The 12,359-nt window shown below is 54.3% G+C and overlaps 5 protein-coding genes across 5 annotated transcripts; 3 read left to right on the top strand and 2 right to left on the bottom strand.

The window, feature by feature from the left end:
* Positions 1-3: 3 nt before the first annotated feature.
* BO82DRAFT_167105 (uncharacterized protein) lies at positions 4-545 on the top strand. The gene has a single exon (XM_025630312.1). It carries the CDS (start codon positions 159-161, stop codon positions 453-455), a length of 297 nt encoding a protein of 98 aa, XP_025488260.1. The 5' UTR covers positions 4-158; the 3' UTR covers positions 456-545.
* A 1,700-nt stretch (positions 546-2,245) lies between these two features.
* Positions 2,246-5,728, bottom strand: BO82DRAFT_167154 (basic helix-loop-helix domain-containing protein). Its single transcript, XM_025630313.1, has 2 exons — positions 5,504-5,728; positions 2,246-5,408 (listed from the first exon to the last, which is right to left on the bottom strand). Exon 2 carries the CDS (start codon positions 5,320-5,322, stop codon positions 2,347-2,349), a length of 2,976 nt encoding a protein of 991 aa, XP_025488259.1. The 5' UTR covers positions 5,323-5,408; positions 5,504-5,728; the 3' UTR covers positions 2,246-2,346.
* A 1,682-nt stretch (positions 5,729-7,410) lies between these two features.
* Positions 7,411-8,820, bottom strand: BO82DRAFT_357650 (dihydrodipicolinate synthase family protein). The gene has a single exon (XM_025636077.1). The coding sequence runs from the start codon at positions 8,464-8,466 to the stop codon at positions 7,471-7,473; it is 996 nt and encodes a 331-aa protein (XP_025488258.1). The 5' UTR covers positions 8,467-8,820; the 3' UTR covers positions 7,411-7,470.
* A 737-nt stretch (positions 8,821-9,557) lies between these two features.
* On the top strand, positions 9,558-10,682 carry BO82DRAFT_292213 (uncharacterized protein; the record flags this gene model as incomplete). The annotated part of the gene is made up of 2 exons (XM_025631755.1): positions 9,558-10,171; positions 10,223-10,682. Coding segments are annotated over 2 exons (1,074 nt in total), but the record flags the coding sequence as incomplete, so codon positions are not given.
* Positions 10,683-11,350: 668 nt separating this feature from the next.
* BO82DRAFT_255315 (cupin domain-containing protein) lies at positions 11,351-11,869 on the top strand (the record flags this gene model as incomplete). Its single annotated transcript, XM_025630902.1, has 1 exon — positions 11,351-11,869. A coding segment is annotated over one exon (519 nt), but the record flags the coding sequence as incomplete, so codon positions are not given.
* Positions 11,870-12,359: the final 490 nt, after the last annotated feature.

Raw genomic sequence — 12,359 nt, 5'->3', positions numbered from 1 at the left:
GCGTGTGCTGGAGAGAGGACCAGAGATTGGAGAAGCGTATGCGCACTTTCGCCGGAGAACAAGCGAAAGGCCTCAGATTAAAGACCAGTGCTCAAACCGGGAAAGCGTCGTAGCCCCCGTCTACATATACCAGCACTGGCAGTTGTGATTCTAGATCCATGACCGTCATGACGTGCAAGCGGCTGCATAGGGCACTCCTCTTCATAACTATGCCGTCATCCATCGCTCTTTGCGCCGACTCTGGGCGGAGGGAGGGGGAGAGCCATTGTATGTGCGATGATACCGTAGAAAGCGAACAGCAAGCCGACTCGGACTGCCGTCTCGAGACTCGGCGCTTTCATGCAACGGAAATGCATCGCAGCAGAGTCCAGCTGCACAGAAATCCGCATTGCAACCTCAGAGAAGTGTGGGGATTGACTTTCCGTGGAATGTGTGCCTCCCTCCCCTCCCCTTGATTCGTCGGGTGGGAAAGTTCGGGGACTGCTGGACCTGGCATAGTCGACAGGTACGCACAACCCGGCAGATTGCCCGGTTAACCTTAACCTGCTTAGCCCGCCCAGCAGGACTTGGGTCTGCAAGCATTTGGCATCCGTCAAAAGTCTGTGGATGAAACAGAAGCGTGTGTTTGCGGGGCGATGGAACGGCAGCGCCGAAAACGGAAGGGAAATATGCGCGTCAGCTGCATCCGCCCTACCAAACCCTTCCAAATCCCCTCAGCGCAGCTCTCCCTCTGCTGTTCCTTCAATTCAGGTTTTCTGCTGCTTGTAGCCAACCTGCGTGGTGGTTATGACGTTCAAGCTGACGACAATTGACGACAAGGACCTGTCATAACATCTTCCATCCCCATCCGAGCTGAAGAGGGTGTCGTTTGTCCAGTACACAAATGTAGCTCTCCAACATACCAGTCCTTCAATCAACCCCAATCTGTCCCGAGATTAGACACGCCGTCTCTGGTAGTAAGCGCCCATAGTAGAGTTTGAGACAGCTAAACTTACCAGCCCGTGGTGCTGGTTGCAGCCCCTTGCGGGTGGATCGAGGTCTGCCCGCATCCTTAGGGTAGGAGTACACAGGCTGGGACCAACCACTTGACGTCATGCAATCGAAGCACACAGTCGATAGTTGGATGACATAACGAAACAGCGCCGATCTTCCTTCGATCAGGTAACATTATAGCATCGTGCGCGCTGTCTCTGGCGTGGAAGCCATTGTAACGTCGGGGATGGCAGCTGCATTGTTTCCTCCCGCTTAGGGCAACCGCCGCAGGAACCTCATGTCATCATGACTAGCAAACGACTTAAAAGAGGCAATGTCTAGACCCCAATCGACCAGTCCAGCTTCGATGCCACCGTGGTTTTTCGTCCCTATAGGCAAGATGCAGTGTCGCCAGACTTGCTATCCTGAGCAGTGGGAGTGTGCTGTCATCGCTGCGCCGGCCGATGACAAGTGCGGTCATTCAAGCTATGCATTGCGACAAGGAAAGGCAGCAAGGAAGCGGAGAAAATATCCAGAAGTCGTGTACGATGAGATGTTGGTACACTCGAACATCTCCATTGAAATCTAACTTGCCACTTTCCGGAGAATTATTTGACTTTGCCGTTCAATCTCGACCAGAGGATTTGACACAGCGACAATGAGCCTGATGTCTCACCACGAAAGGCAGTACCTGAGCCCCCATAAAACATGCTCACATTGTGCTCCTGCTTGGGTTTGCTACAAAGTCAAATGTGAGATCGCGATCCGCGTGTCCCGCATACCCCGACGGTCAGGAAAAAAATGCCAGGGGAAAAGCGGAGAAACATGAAGCCACTCTAATTTCGATACCAAGCCAACGCCAATATTCGTTGTTGTACAGATAATCTAAGAAATGACGACAGTCTAAGAAAACGTGGCCGCGGCCAAGACCTTCGAGTCGCGTTAGGGTACTCGATGGGTTATGTCGTAAGAATGAAGTGAGTATTAAGCATTATGAAGAAACAAGAACTGCCATGAATTGTGTGCCTCGATCGGTTGGATCCCAAAGAACGGGGAGGTATTGATTGCGTAACCCGAAAAAACAGACTCCCGGCACTGAAGTGCCCCCCATTTCACTGATCCCTGCAGGTAAGCGATGTGCGCCATTACAATTGAACAAGAAAGCATGTACATGTGGTATTGAGTCGACTGAAGGGCCAATCGTGGCCAATTCGTGAGATGTAACGTAACGGTGATATTGTAGAAAGCTTGTGTTGGAAATTCAAAACTCCCATAACTCGGCGACTGCTTGGCTCCAGGCGGCAGCCACTGCCATCATGGATGGAGAACAAGCTTTGGGGAGGAGATCTAGCACACTCCCGGGGCACGTGGCAGTCAAGCCCGTCTCGAGCGCCTTTTCTTTTTCTTCTCCTTGACCTGCTTGGCTCTGCTCTTCTCCTCTCGAACGGATGAATAGTCCGCCACGTCGACACCGGCGCTGTGGCATAAGGATGTGCATTCATCCTCAATGACCTTCACAATCTGAGGAGTGAAGCCGTAGAATGCGGGGTTGTAAGCGTTCCGTGCCCAATACATCAGTTCAGAAGCGACTCGGCCAAGGTTGGGAATGGACTGAGGCAAAACCGCCTGCTTCGGGGAAAAGCGGGGTCTGTCGTCAGCTTCGCCATCGGAGCAAAGTGAAGATGGGGTCGAGCTTCTGGACGCGGGGGAGGAGGGGGATGATTCAGAAGAAGACAAGTAATCCGTGTCTGATGCAAGAACATGCAACAGATGGTAAACCGAGGCAAAGCCGATTAGAGTCAAATCAACAGGATCGAGTGGGAGCTGATTGAACCATGTGATCGCTTTTTGGATGGTGAAGGATGCGGGGAGAGAGGTGTCACCCGTGGTTCGTGCCGTGAAGATGGCCGCAATCATGGCACAGCGGACGGATATGGCGATCTCATCCCGCACGGAGACCGGAAGTGACGAATCTAGGAAGTTGGAGACCTGACTCTGCTGACTCTTTCCTTTGTCCTTGGGCAGCGCTGCCAGGACGGCTCCGATGTTGGTAGCACGGTCATGGTCGAAGAACACCGCTTTCATGACTAGAGCGCGGGTATGAGCGGCTGATGGCTGGGGAGCAACGTCCAGAGCGATCTTGATCTTGGCCTTGAACAAGTCACGGCTCTTCTTCGCATCGGGCCCACCGGAGCTAGCCTCAAAGTATCTGAGTAGAGCCCGCTGCAAGAGGTGGCTTGACCACCAGGCGGCAAGAGCGTCGAGGGAGGACCGAATAGCAGGATCTTCCTCCACAACATCCAGAAGGGCCTCGTCATCATCGGCTCCCTCTTGTGTAGGGCGGTTCCATGTAAGGTTCGCTGCTCGTTGGACAACAGTGTCGATCATGACCTCATCACAGTCGAGCTGCAGCAGAGCAGCCAAATGACTCGGCAGGGCCTCTGGATGATTCTTGGGCATAGCTGCGTGCATCTTGCGGGCGAGATCCCATTGGTAGCCGGCCAATGAACGTGCGACATCGTTAGAGAGGTGGAAAGTCCATGATCCCGGAACACCGACTCGCCAGAGAAGGATGCGGCAATGTAGCGCCTTGAGCATCATACGCATTGGACTGCGAGGCAGGGTTCCTGCAGCGAAGATGGTGAGTACCAACCTACTCTTGCTGATTTCGGGATCTCCACCAGCCAGTTGCGCATCGATGGCAATATCCCATGACTTCACGCGGCCCTTGTCATCCTCGACGGTAACCCCAGTGATGGAAGAGTAGAGTTTCCAGCCCAGAAGACAGCGCAGCACATACTCGAAGCAGCGTGAGGTGACCACGTACCACTCATGGAAGAACCGATGACGCGGAACACCGACTTGCTGAATGCTCGTTAACCACGCTTGACGGCGGAAATTCGAGGACGATAGCGTTGCATCAGATATGAATGCGGTCTTAGATGAGCCTGGTTGGCTTTTGGGGCCGGCATTGAAGAGGTAAACAAAAACCACAAAAGCACTGCCAACGACCAGACTGGCAAGGATCAGGAAGTGTGAAATGGCCCTTGCATGCCATGAGTACCAAAAACTGCGGGCCACTGCCATCCAGTACTTGATGGTCGGATTCTGTAGGCTACCCAACAGATTGACAGGAACCGCCAGCAGTCCCTTGGCGGTTGAATCGGTATCTTTGTCGCTACCCATGCCCTCAAGGACCATCAGACCAGCAAGAGCGCCAAGCATGTATTTATTGGGGTAGTAGGAGCGGCTGCGACCTCCGCCACCCTGGGTGGACCTGTTACCGTTACCATTGCTGTTGCCGTTGCTGCTGGGAAATTGCATATACGACTGGGAAAAGGAGCTGTTTTTGGCAGCTGCTTCGTCTCGGAGGCGCTGGAAGGCATCTGGTACCTTCATCAAGCCCTCGGGAGGATGCAGGGTTGTAGGAGAGTGGTCACTCGGCGAATCCTCGACCTGTGAGAACACACTGGGGGATGAGCTTGCCCCAGACTCGGTGTAGTTACTGGGTGATGAGACAGAAGCGGTGGATGTGATCATCTGTTCCGCAGCCTTATCTGCTAGACGAAGTCGGTTCTTGAGGGCGGTGTTTTCCTCTTCGAGTCGTTTGTTGCGAATCTCCAAGTGGCGAATATACTCTGTTGCCTTCGATAGGATGGAAGCCTTGTTCAACTTGCTGGCAGGGGTGACACCCTCGCCTTCGTCATCATCGATGATGCTGCCCGCCGCATTCTTCGAAGCTCTCAGGCTGGGGACGCTGTCTCTCAACTCGGCAATCTTTTCGTTGAGGTTGGCTCGGTACCGCTTTTCGATAACGTTGTGTGCTCGTTTCTTGGCGGGCATTTTCTTGCCGGGTGGCACGACGCCACTCACAGTTGATCCGTCGTCGTCACTGCCCGACTTGCGTTTGCGGGTGATTCCGTCCGGGGTTAATGGTGAGCCCGCCGCAGTCGACAGCGTAGAAGGCATCTCGGCTCCACTCGAGTCGCCCTTGGAGTTGGACATACTGTTGTACCCACGATCGAAGAAGGAGTCAAACGGGAGGTTCGTGCAGTCGAGAGAGATGTTGGGTGAGAATTCGGATTTGTTGAAGAACCCTGTGCTTGGATTGCCGGTTGATGTGTTTGGTGAGGAGAAGGTCAGATCGAAAGGCGATTGGGAGAGCTCTTTGACCCCCTCTGCGAAGCCTTGATCATCCCATCTCATCCATTGTGTCCAATCTTGAGTTGCTTCGTCCGTGCTGGAGGATGGAGCAAATGACATTGACTCGGCCTGTGATTCTCTGGAGTTTCTCTTGTTGGTGTTAGGGGAGAAGAGCTGGAAGTCACTCCCCATGCTGGGCATTGCCATCTTGTCCAGCGGCCAGAGCCGGGACCATGAATCGCAAGTAGTCAGTCAAAGCACGGCGATAATAAACCGCGAGCGGGGCGTGCAAGCTGTTGCCTTAACTCGGGTCAGTTCTTGCTACGGACAATCGACGACCTGCGCGACGACGAGGTCATGGATGTTGACACTGTGTGAAAGTGCATACCTGAGAAGGGTGTGTGGTCAGGAGCCGGCTGGGTGCGGAAAGAAGTCGCGCAAGGCGAATAAGTTAAGCCAGCGCTAACCAATCTTAGATTGCGTAACAGTGGAGTGACCCAAGGACAATCGATGATAGTGATGATGATAGATTGAAGACAATAGGGACAGTCGAGGGTGAAATCCAGCAATTTACTGCGTAAGATAGCGGGGGAGGAGAAGTTCGTCGGGAAGTTGCAGGAGACAGGATGGTGTGCGAGGGTGGATGAAGATCTGACTAGCAGAAACCCCGTGGATGTCTGAACATGTGCAGGGGCGTTTCTTCCCCTTCGATCTTATCGAGCGAGCGGTTGAGAAAGGGAGGGGCGCAGCGGGTTGAGGCGCGATGAGTGGTTCGAGGAACTTTGGTCCCGGTGGGACAAAAATTTGACCGGATCCTCAGTTGGTGCCTGGTTTTACTGATTGATAAAGACGACGACGGGGCGATCAACCACTGCTGGAGCACAAGGTTAGTTCGGGGCAACTGGAGGCGAGGTTCTAGAAAGATCAATGATATCGTGATCGAAGGTAGAGAGGCAGAATTGAAGGACGCATGACTGTGAGGTTGGCTATGCAACGACAGGTAGACAGAGGTAGAATGGATGATGGATGAACGAATGCATGGATTGCATGGAAAGAACTGACAGAGTGACTGAGAGAGAGAGAATCTCGGCCAATGTTCGGTGGAGCGTCAGTCCCAAGTCGTATGATCGCGGGCCACGCCTCTTCCGGCAAGCCGACCCCAAAGGAGCAATGCCCTTCAATACCGTACGTAATTTTGCTCCGCTGACAGAGCGGACGGGGCGGAAGTGGTCAAATTACCGTCACAGCTGTGTATTTTAAACTTGCCGCCTCCCTGTCTCGGCTATATTTGGCAAGCCTCCCAACGATCATGATCGATGATCCATCAACATGGATCCATCATCCACCAGAAACAACCTGGGAGCTTTTTACACGGCTGCTTCTTGCAAGCTTGATGATCGCTGAAAACCCTACTCTTTGCAGGTGTATTTGAATCTCTTACAATCGAACAAGGCCCATCTTAATCCAAGCAATACTTGCAACTGCATACCTCCGCGCAACCACGACCGGTTCCAACCCCCATCAGCCCAGGCAGCCGCGCTAATACCGGTCCGATGCTCAGCCCACCTTTTTTTCATAACGATTAATTCAACTTCTCGAGGGATAAGATTCGGGAAAGGGGGTCTTATTCAGGTGTCTGCTTGTTGACTTGCTGAGAGTAATTCGCATTGTATCAGCCGCCTGCGACCTGAGTCTGAGGAATTGACTCAACCCCGCCATCGAGGAGCGGGGCTGACACCGCCTGGGACAGTTATGGCATAAATATCTATCCAGCAGTAGGGACGGGCTCGAATCGGCGCCAACCATCACGCTTTAAAGTTCAATAACCTCGCTGTAGTTACAGGAACGAGGCGATGGGCGACGGACTCCGCTCATGTGGATCTAGTTTCTCGAGTATTTTTGGGCTTTGTGCTCTATAAGCACATTTGCGAGAAGTTCTCGTGTCGAAAACCGGTCGCGTCTATTGATGCTGCGCTCATACCCGCATCAATCCTCAAGCCCTTCGCCTGCTCATATGCAGTCACAATCACTGTCGTTGACATTGCGTAGAAACAGTCAATAGACCCATCGGGCTAAAGTGGGGAGGAAGCCCGTCGTCTGCAGGTCCCAGGCCCTTGGACCGTTTATTTAAATTGCGAGAAGCGCACGTATGGGGTTTAAACGAAAGGGCCTGTAACCAGGAGGTATCCACAGACTTGGCCAGGCTGGGTCAACGTTTACCCTGCCTGGCCAGACTGACTCCTTCACCGCCAGTAATTCCCCATCATTGAACAGGAACGCAAACAACGGATCAAACATGAGCTGCATCTGCATTTTTACTCTAGGATATATGTACACCTCTTTCTTATAATCTACTTAGAGTGCCTTCTCCACCTCTGCCATCTTACCCATCACCTCCTGCACGGTGACCTTAGCCCCCTGGGCAGGCTCCTCGTACGGGGTGCGAGGCTTCAGTTTCTCCTCCGCGCCCTCAATCCCAGCTGCCACCGCCGAGAAGATGGCCGTGGCGTACTTGGTGGACGCGATGCCGCTCTTGCACGGCGACTCGGCCAACGCCGCCTGCCGCTGCAACGCCAACGCCTCGTCGACCTTGCCCTCCACGTACAGCTTGTAGACCCGCGCGGCGGTCTTGGGGAAGACATTCGCAAAGGCCGCAATGCATCCGGCCGACCCGACGGCCAGCCCCGCCAGCAGGAAGTCAGACTGTCCGCCGAACACGGCAAACTGGTCCTTGGAGAAAGTGGCCGCCAGCCGGGTGATCTTGCCCACGGACGCGCAGGTCAATTTCACGCCGACCACGTTCGAGACGCCCGAGGGGCTCTGCGCCTCGGACTCGCGGACAATCGCCGTGATGGTCTCGGAATCAAGATCCACGCCGTTGCACACGCCGGGGAAGTTGTACACCACGACGGGGAGGGCGGATTGTCGGGCGATGTCGGCGAAGAACCGCTTCACGACGGCGGGCGTGGTCGCTTTGCCGAAGTAGGCCGGGGGCAGCACCAGCAGGTAGTTGGCACCCGCGGCAGCCGCGTCGGAGGCGAGTTCGAGGACTTGTTTGGTGGAGTGGGCGCCCACGCCGGCCATGAGGGGGAAATCAGGCCCCACGGCTTCGCGGGCGGCGGCAATGCATTGGTATCGTTCTTCGCGCGTAAGGAGGAAAGCTTCGGAGTTGGTGCCAAGGATGACGAGCCCGGCCAGACCAGTCGTCGACAGATATTTATAGTATTGCTTCTGGGCGACCAAATCAATGGTGTCGGTCGCGTGATCGAAGAAGGTCACGGCTGGACACCAGACGCCTGCGGGGGGGATATGGGGCTGGGCGGTCACGCTGGGGTTGGAAGTGGAGCCCATGTTGACGTCAATCTGCTCAATTCTGCGGAAATCGGTAATGACTCAAAAGACGGTGATGATGATGATGCTGATGATGATGAAAGTTTGTTGATACTCATTTTGGAGGAATGGCAGCGCATTAGTGGCTTAAGTAGTGATGGTGAATGCGGGGGGAGGGAAAAGAATCCGGTCGGGATCCGATACCGAATTCTTATCAGCGGGGAGAGATTCCGAGTACGTAGAGTAGAGAGAGGAAACGAGGACGGAGATAATGGATAAGTTAAGAGAGGGGAGGGGAGAAGGGAGGGCGATTAGATACGGTAGACTAGCTCAACAGGAAAATCCGGGGTAAGGCAGGATAAGAATGAAGCTTCATTCACATAGTAGCTACTACATCTCCCTCACTTCTAGAGAAACCCCTTGAATCTTCTTTCCCCTTCATTTCCCCCCAACCCTATTTTCTTTTTTTTTTTTTTTTCTGTTTTTCTTGTTCTGCTTTTTTTTCCCTTCAAATTTTCCTCCCCGTGACCTCCATCCATGGCACTGATTGAGCGCGTCACGTCACTTGACCCATGAGTCGGATCGACAATTCGATGGTCTCATCGCCGAATCAGGGCCGGTTATTGGCTCACACCGCCGTTGGTCACGACGAGCTTCCTCTTGGGGATTCTCATTACGTCTTCAAAAAGACTGCAGGCTGCAAGGCCAACAGCCACTGGCCTAGGCATGAATAATGAGAATTCGAATATGCCTCATAATCCCCTTCTCCTTTATTCCATTTACGAGCATTCATTCCATTTCTTCCACTTGTTCCACAAATACCCCGCATAAAAGGGGGTTCAATGCGTTTCCACCTCTTGTTCCCCAGATATTTAACTGCCAACGCCCCATGGTACTTGGGGTTGTGATGAGAACAAACACACACACACACATCACACACCATGCAAGCACCGCAAGAGATTTACGATCTGGTAAGTGATGCGATGCGCCCCAGGCGAGTCAGCCTGAATGCTAAGTGCAATGCCTCCTAGATCGTGTCCTTTGTGGATGACGTCGATAGCCGGCCGTGGGCCGCTTCGACGCGACAACACAAGATTCAATCCGACGAGCTTCGGCACCAGCTCGCGACATTACGTCTCGTCAACCGCGCCTTCTGTCGCAGTGCCTCCCCGCGACTGTTCCGACACCTCCGCGTGGTCGCCAAATCCGCCCAGTCCAAGACCTCCGAATCGCCGCTTGTAGGCCTCGTAGAGCTCTCCCATGGCCCTTATGCCGACTACGTGCGCCAACTCGACATCGGGCTCGAGGACACGGAACACTCGGAAGATTTCTGCTCGATGTTCCTGGAAGATCTGGCGGGGGTTCTGCCCTCCTGCCTGTGCCGGCTGTCCAAACTCAAGGCGCTTGATTTCCAGGGGGTTCCCGGCTCGTTACCCGAGGCGACGACCCGAGACTTTGTCAACACCGTCATCAGCAGCCTCCGCTATGTGCCACTGCCGAACTTAACCGAGCTGGACATTGCCTTCCCCATCACCCATGATTTCGCCCAATTCTTCCCCCACAAGACCATCAGCTCCAGCGCCTTGCGCATCTCCACCGAACACATCCTGGAGCGTCTTCACCACCTGGGCCTCCGCATCACCGCCGCCCCCACCGAACACGCTCAGCCACAACAACATGAATCTCCCTCTCCGCCGCCCGGCGCGACCGCACATAACCCCGGCTTGTCGAATCAGACCCACGCACACTGGCTCTACAAGATGATCCGTCACGCCAGCAACCTGAAGTCGCTCGCCATTGCCAGCGCAGACACCCTGGATCTGGACGGGGCTTCTTTCAGCCGCGCCCTCCGCCTGGAATCCATCCAGCTGCGCCGGGTGTCCATCTCGTCTTACAAGCTGCTGTCGCTGGTCGAACAATGCAAGGACTCCATCCAACACATCGAGCTCCACCAGGTCAAGCTGAACTCGGGCGAGTGGCAACATGTCCTGTCGCGCATGACGCATCTGCCCGGGCTGGTGAGCTTCGTGATCAAGTCGTGCGGATACTCGTCGACTGGCGCCGGGGCCACCTACTACAACCCGCATGGCGCGTCGGGGGCGGTGATGAAGACGACGAACTCGACGGAGATCCTGGCGCTGGGCGCCTTGCACCGTCGGGTCCACGAGAACCGGGTGAACTGCGGGCTGGCCCCGTTCCGCGAGACGGAATTCCGCCGGAGACTGAAGAGTATTTGAGGGTTTGCATGTTTTGACAACAGTACATTAGCATCAGCATCTGTGGCATAGTTTGTGCATCTGCATTAATGGATAGGGGTATGGCAAAAAGAATGGGTAGCAATCAAAACAATCGAGATAGTCGAAATATGACTGAACTTACATATCACAACTGCCTCGCTCAGATTCCTACCCATGATTTCCTTTTCTCGATCCTGAATAGTGAGAATCGGAATAAAGTCGAGCGCAGCCGTTTAGCCACGTCACAAGAGTGCATGCGCAAGCAATTCACCTCCCCGGCAGGATCTTCGTACTCATACATAGTTAGTTACTCAGCATCCCCGCCAGCTCACCATGCAGCTACCTCCAACCACCATTGGCAGTCATCCTGCACATCATGCAGATCATCCGGGAGGAGGTTGGGTATCATGGAAGGTGGTACCTTACCCCGCGGAACTATTCCACCGACGCAGCTTCCTTCCCCTCTATACTTCAGTATACCTGTGCAACCCAACAACTTCCTCCTTCTCTTTCCACCACCACTGCCTCCTCCTCCCACCCTCCTCCTCAATATATCCCAAACCTCACAATAGGACTAAACCAACAGCACCAACCCAGCCCACCCAAACCATAACCAACGAAAAAACAACCGCAGAATGACCAATCCACCCAAAGGAACCCCCACCCCCAGCCCCCTCCCAAACTACACCCGCCACATAACCACGCACTCCATCGCCGACCAAAACCAAAACCCAGTTGCAACAGTCCACTCCACCACCCCGGGAACCTGGACCGCCGTCGAAGGCACTACCTTCGCCTTCAGCGTCGCCTACACCACCTCCGCCTTCCCGGCGACCCTCACCGACGACGCCGACATCCACGCCCACGAGGCTCTCCTCACAACCAACACCCTCGGGCTGGTCAACCCCGGCGGCACGGTCTGCCGGGTAGTCGACTTCGCCCCGGGCAAGCCGCCACTGATGCACCGCACGCGCAGCCTGGACTACGGGATCGTGCTGGAGGGGGAGATCGAGATGGTGCTGGACTCCGGGGAGACAAGGCATCTCAGGCGGGGCGATATCGCCGTGCAGCGGGCTACGATGCATGCGTGGCGGAATCCTCACCCAACGGAGTGGACGCGGATGGTGTTTGTGTTGCAGGATTGCGAGGCGGTGACGGTTGGTGGGGTGGTGTTGGGGGAGGATCTGGGAGGCGCGGGGGAGATTCTGCCTTCGGAAGGGGGTGAGCATTGATAGGTATGGGGTTCGAGAGGTAGGGGATGAGGATAGAATAGGGAGGGAGAGAGCGGAGAGAGGGGAGGGGGACTTTGGTTGAGTTTGTCCGGTGGAGGGCAGCTGGCATCCTGCTGATGCAAATTCTTTTACAATTATTACCACAATGCTACATATTCTGCTGGTGGAGTTGATGAATTTACTACTCTCGTGTGGCTTCTTGAACACTTTCAAGCACCTTTATTAGTCAGCACAGTAGCAAGGTCTCTCCAAAGTATATGTTTGGACTAAGTAGGGTAGCAAAGCCCCTGCTAGATACCTTTGGAACTAGGCAGAGTAATAAAGCTACTCTAAAGGCCGGTATGGAGTCAAAGGAGTAAGATAAATTGTGTTATCCTCAGAGCAGCTACAAATAGTAGGTATTGTCTATAGTCTGTGATAGAGTTTTGTACTATCATTGAAGTAA

Source organism: Aspergillus uvarum (assembly GCF_003184745.1).
Source record: "Aspergillus uvarum CBS 121591 unplaced genomic scaffold BO82scaffold_60, whole genome shotgun sequence".
Lineage (NCBI taxonomy): Eukaryota > Fungi > Ascomycota > Eurotiomycetes > Eurotiales > Aspergillaceae > Aspergillus > Aspergillus uvarum.
The sequence above is the reverse complement of the archived record's forward strand: the minus strand, read 5'-3'. Positions and strand labels throughout refer to the sequence as shown.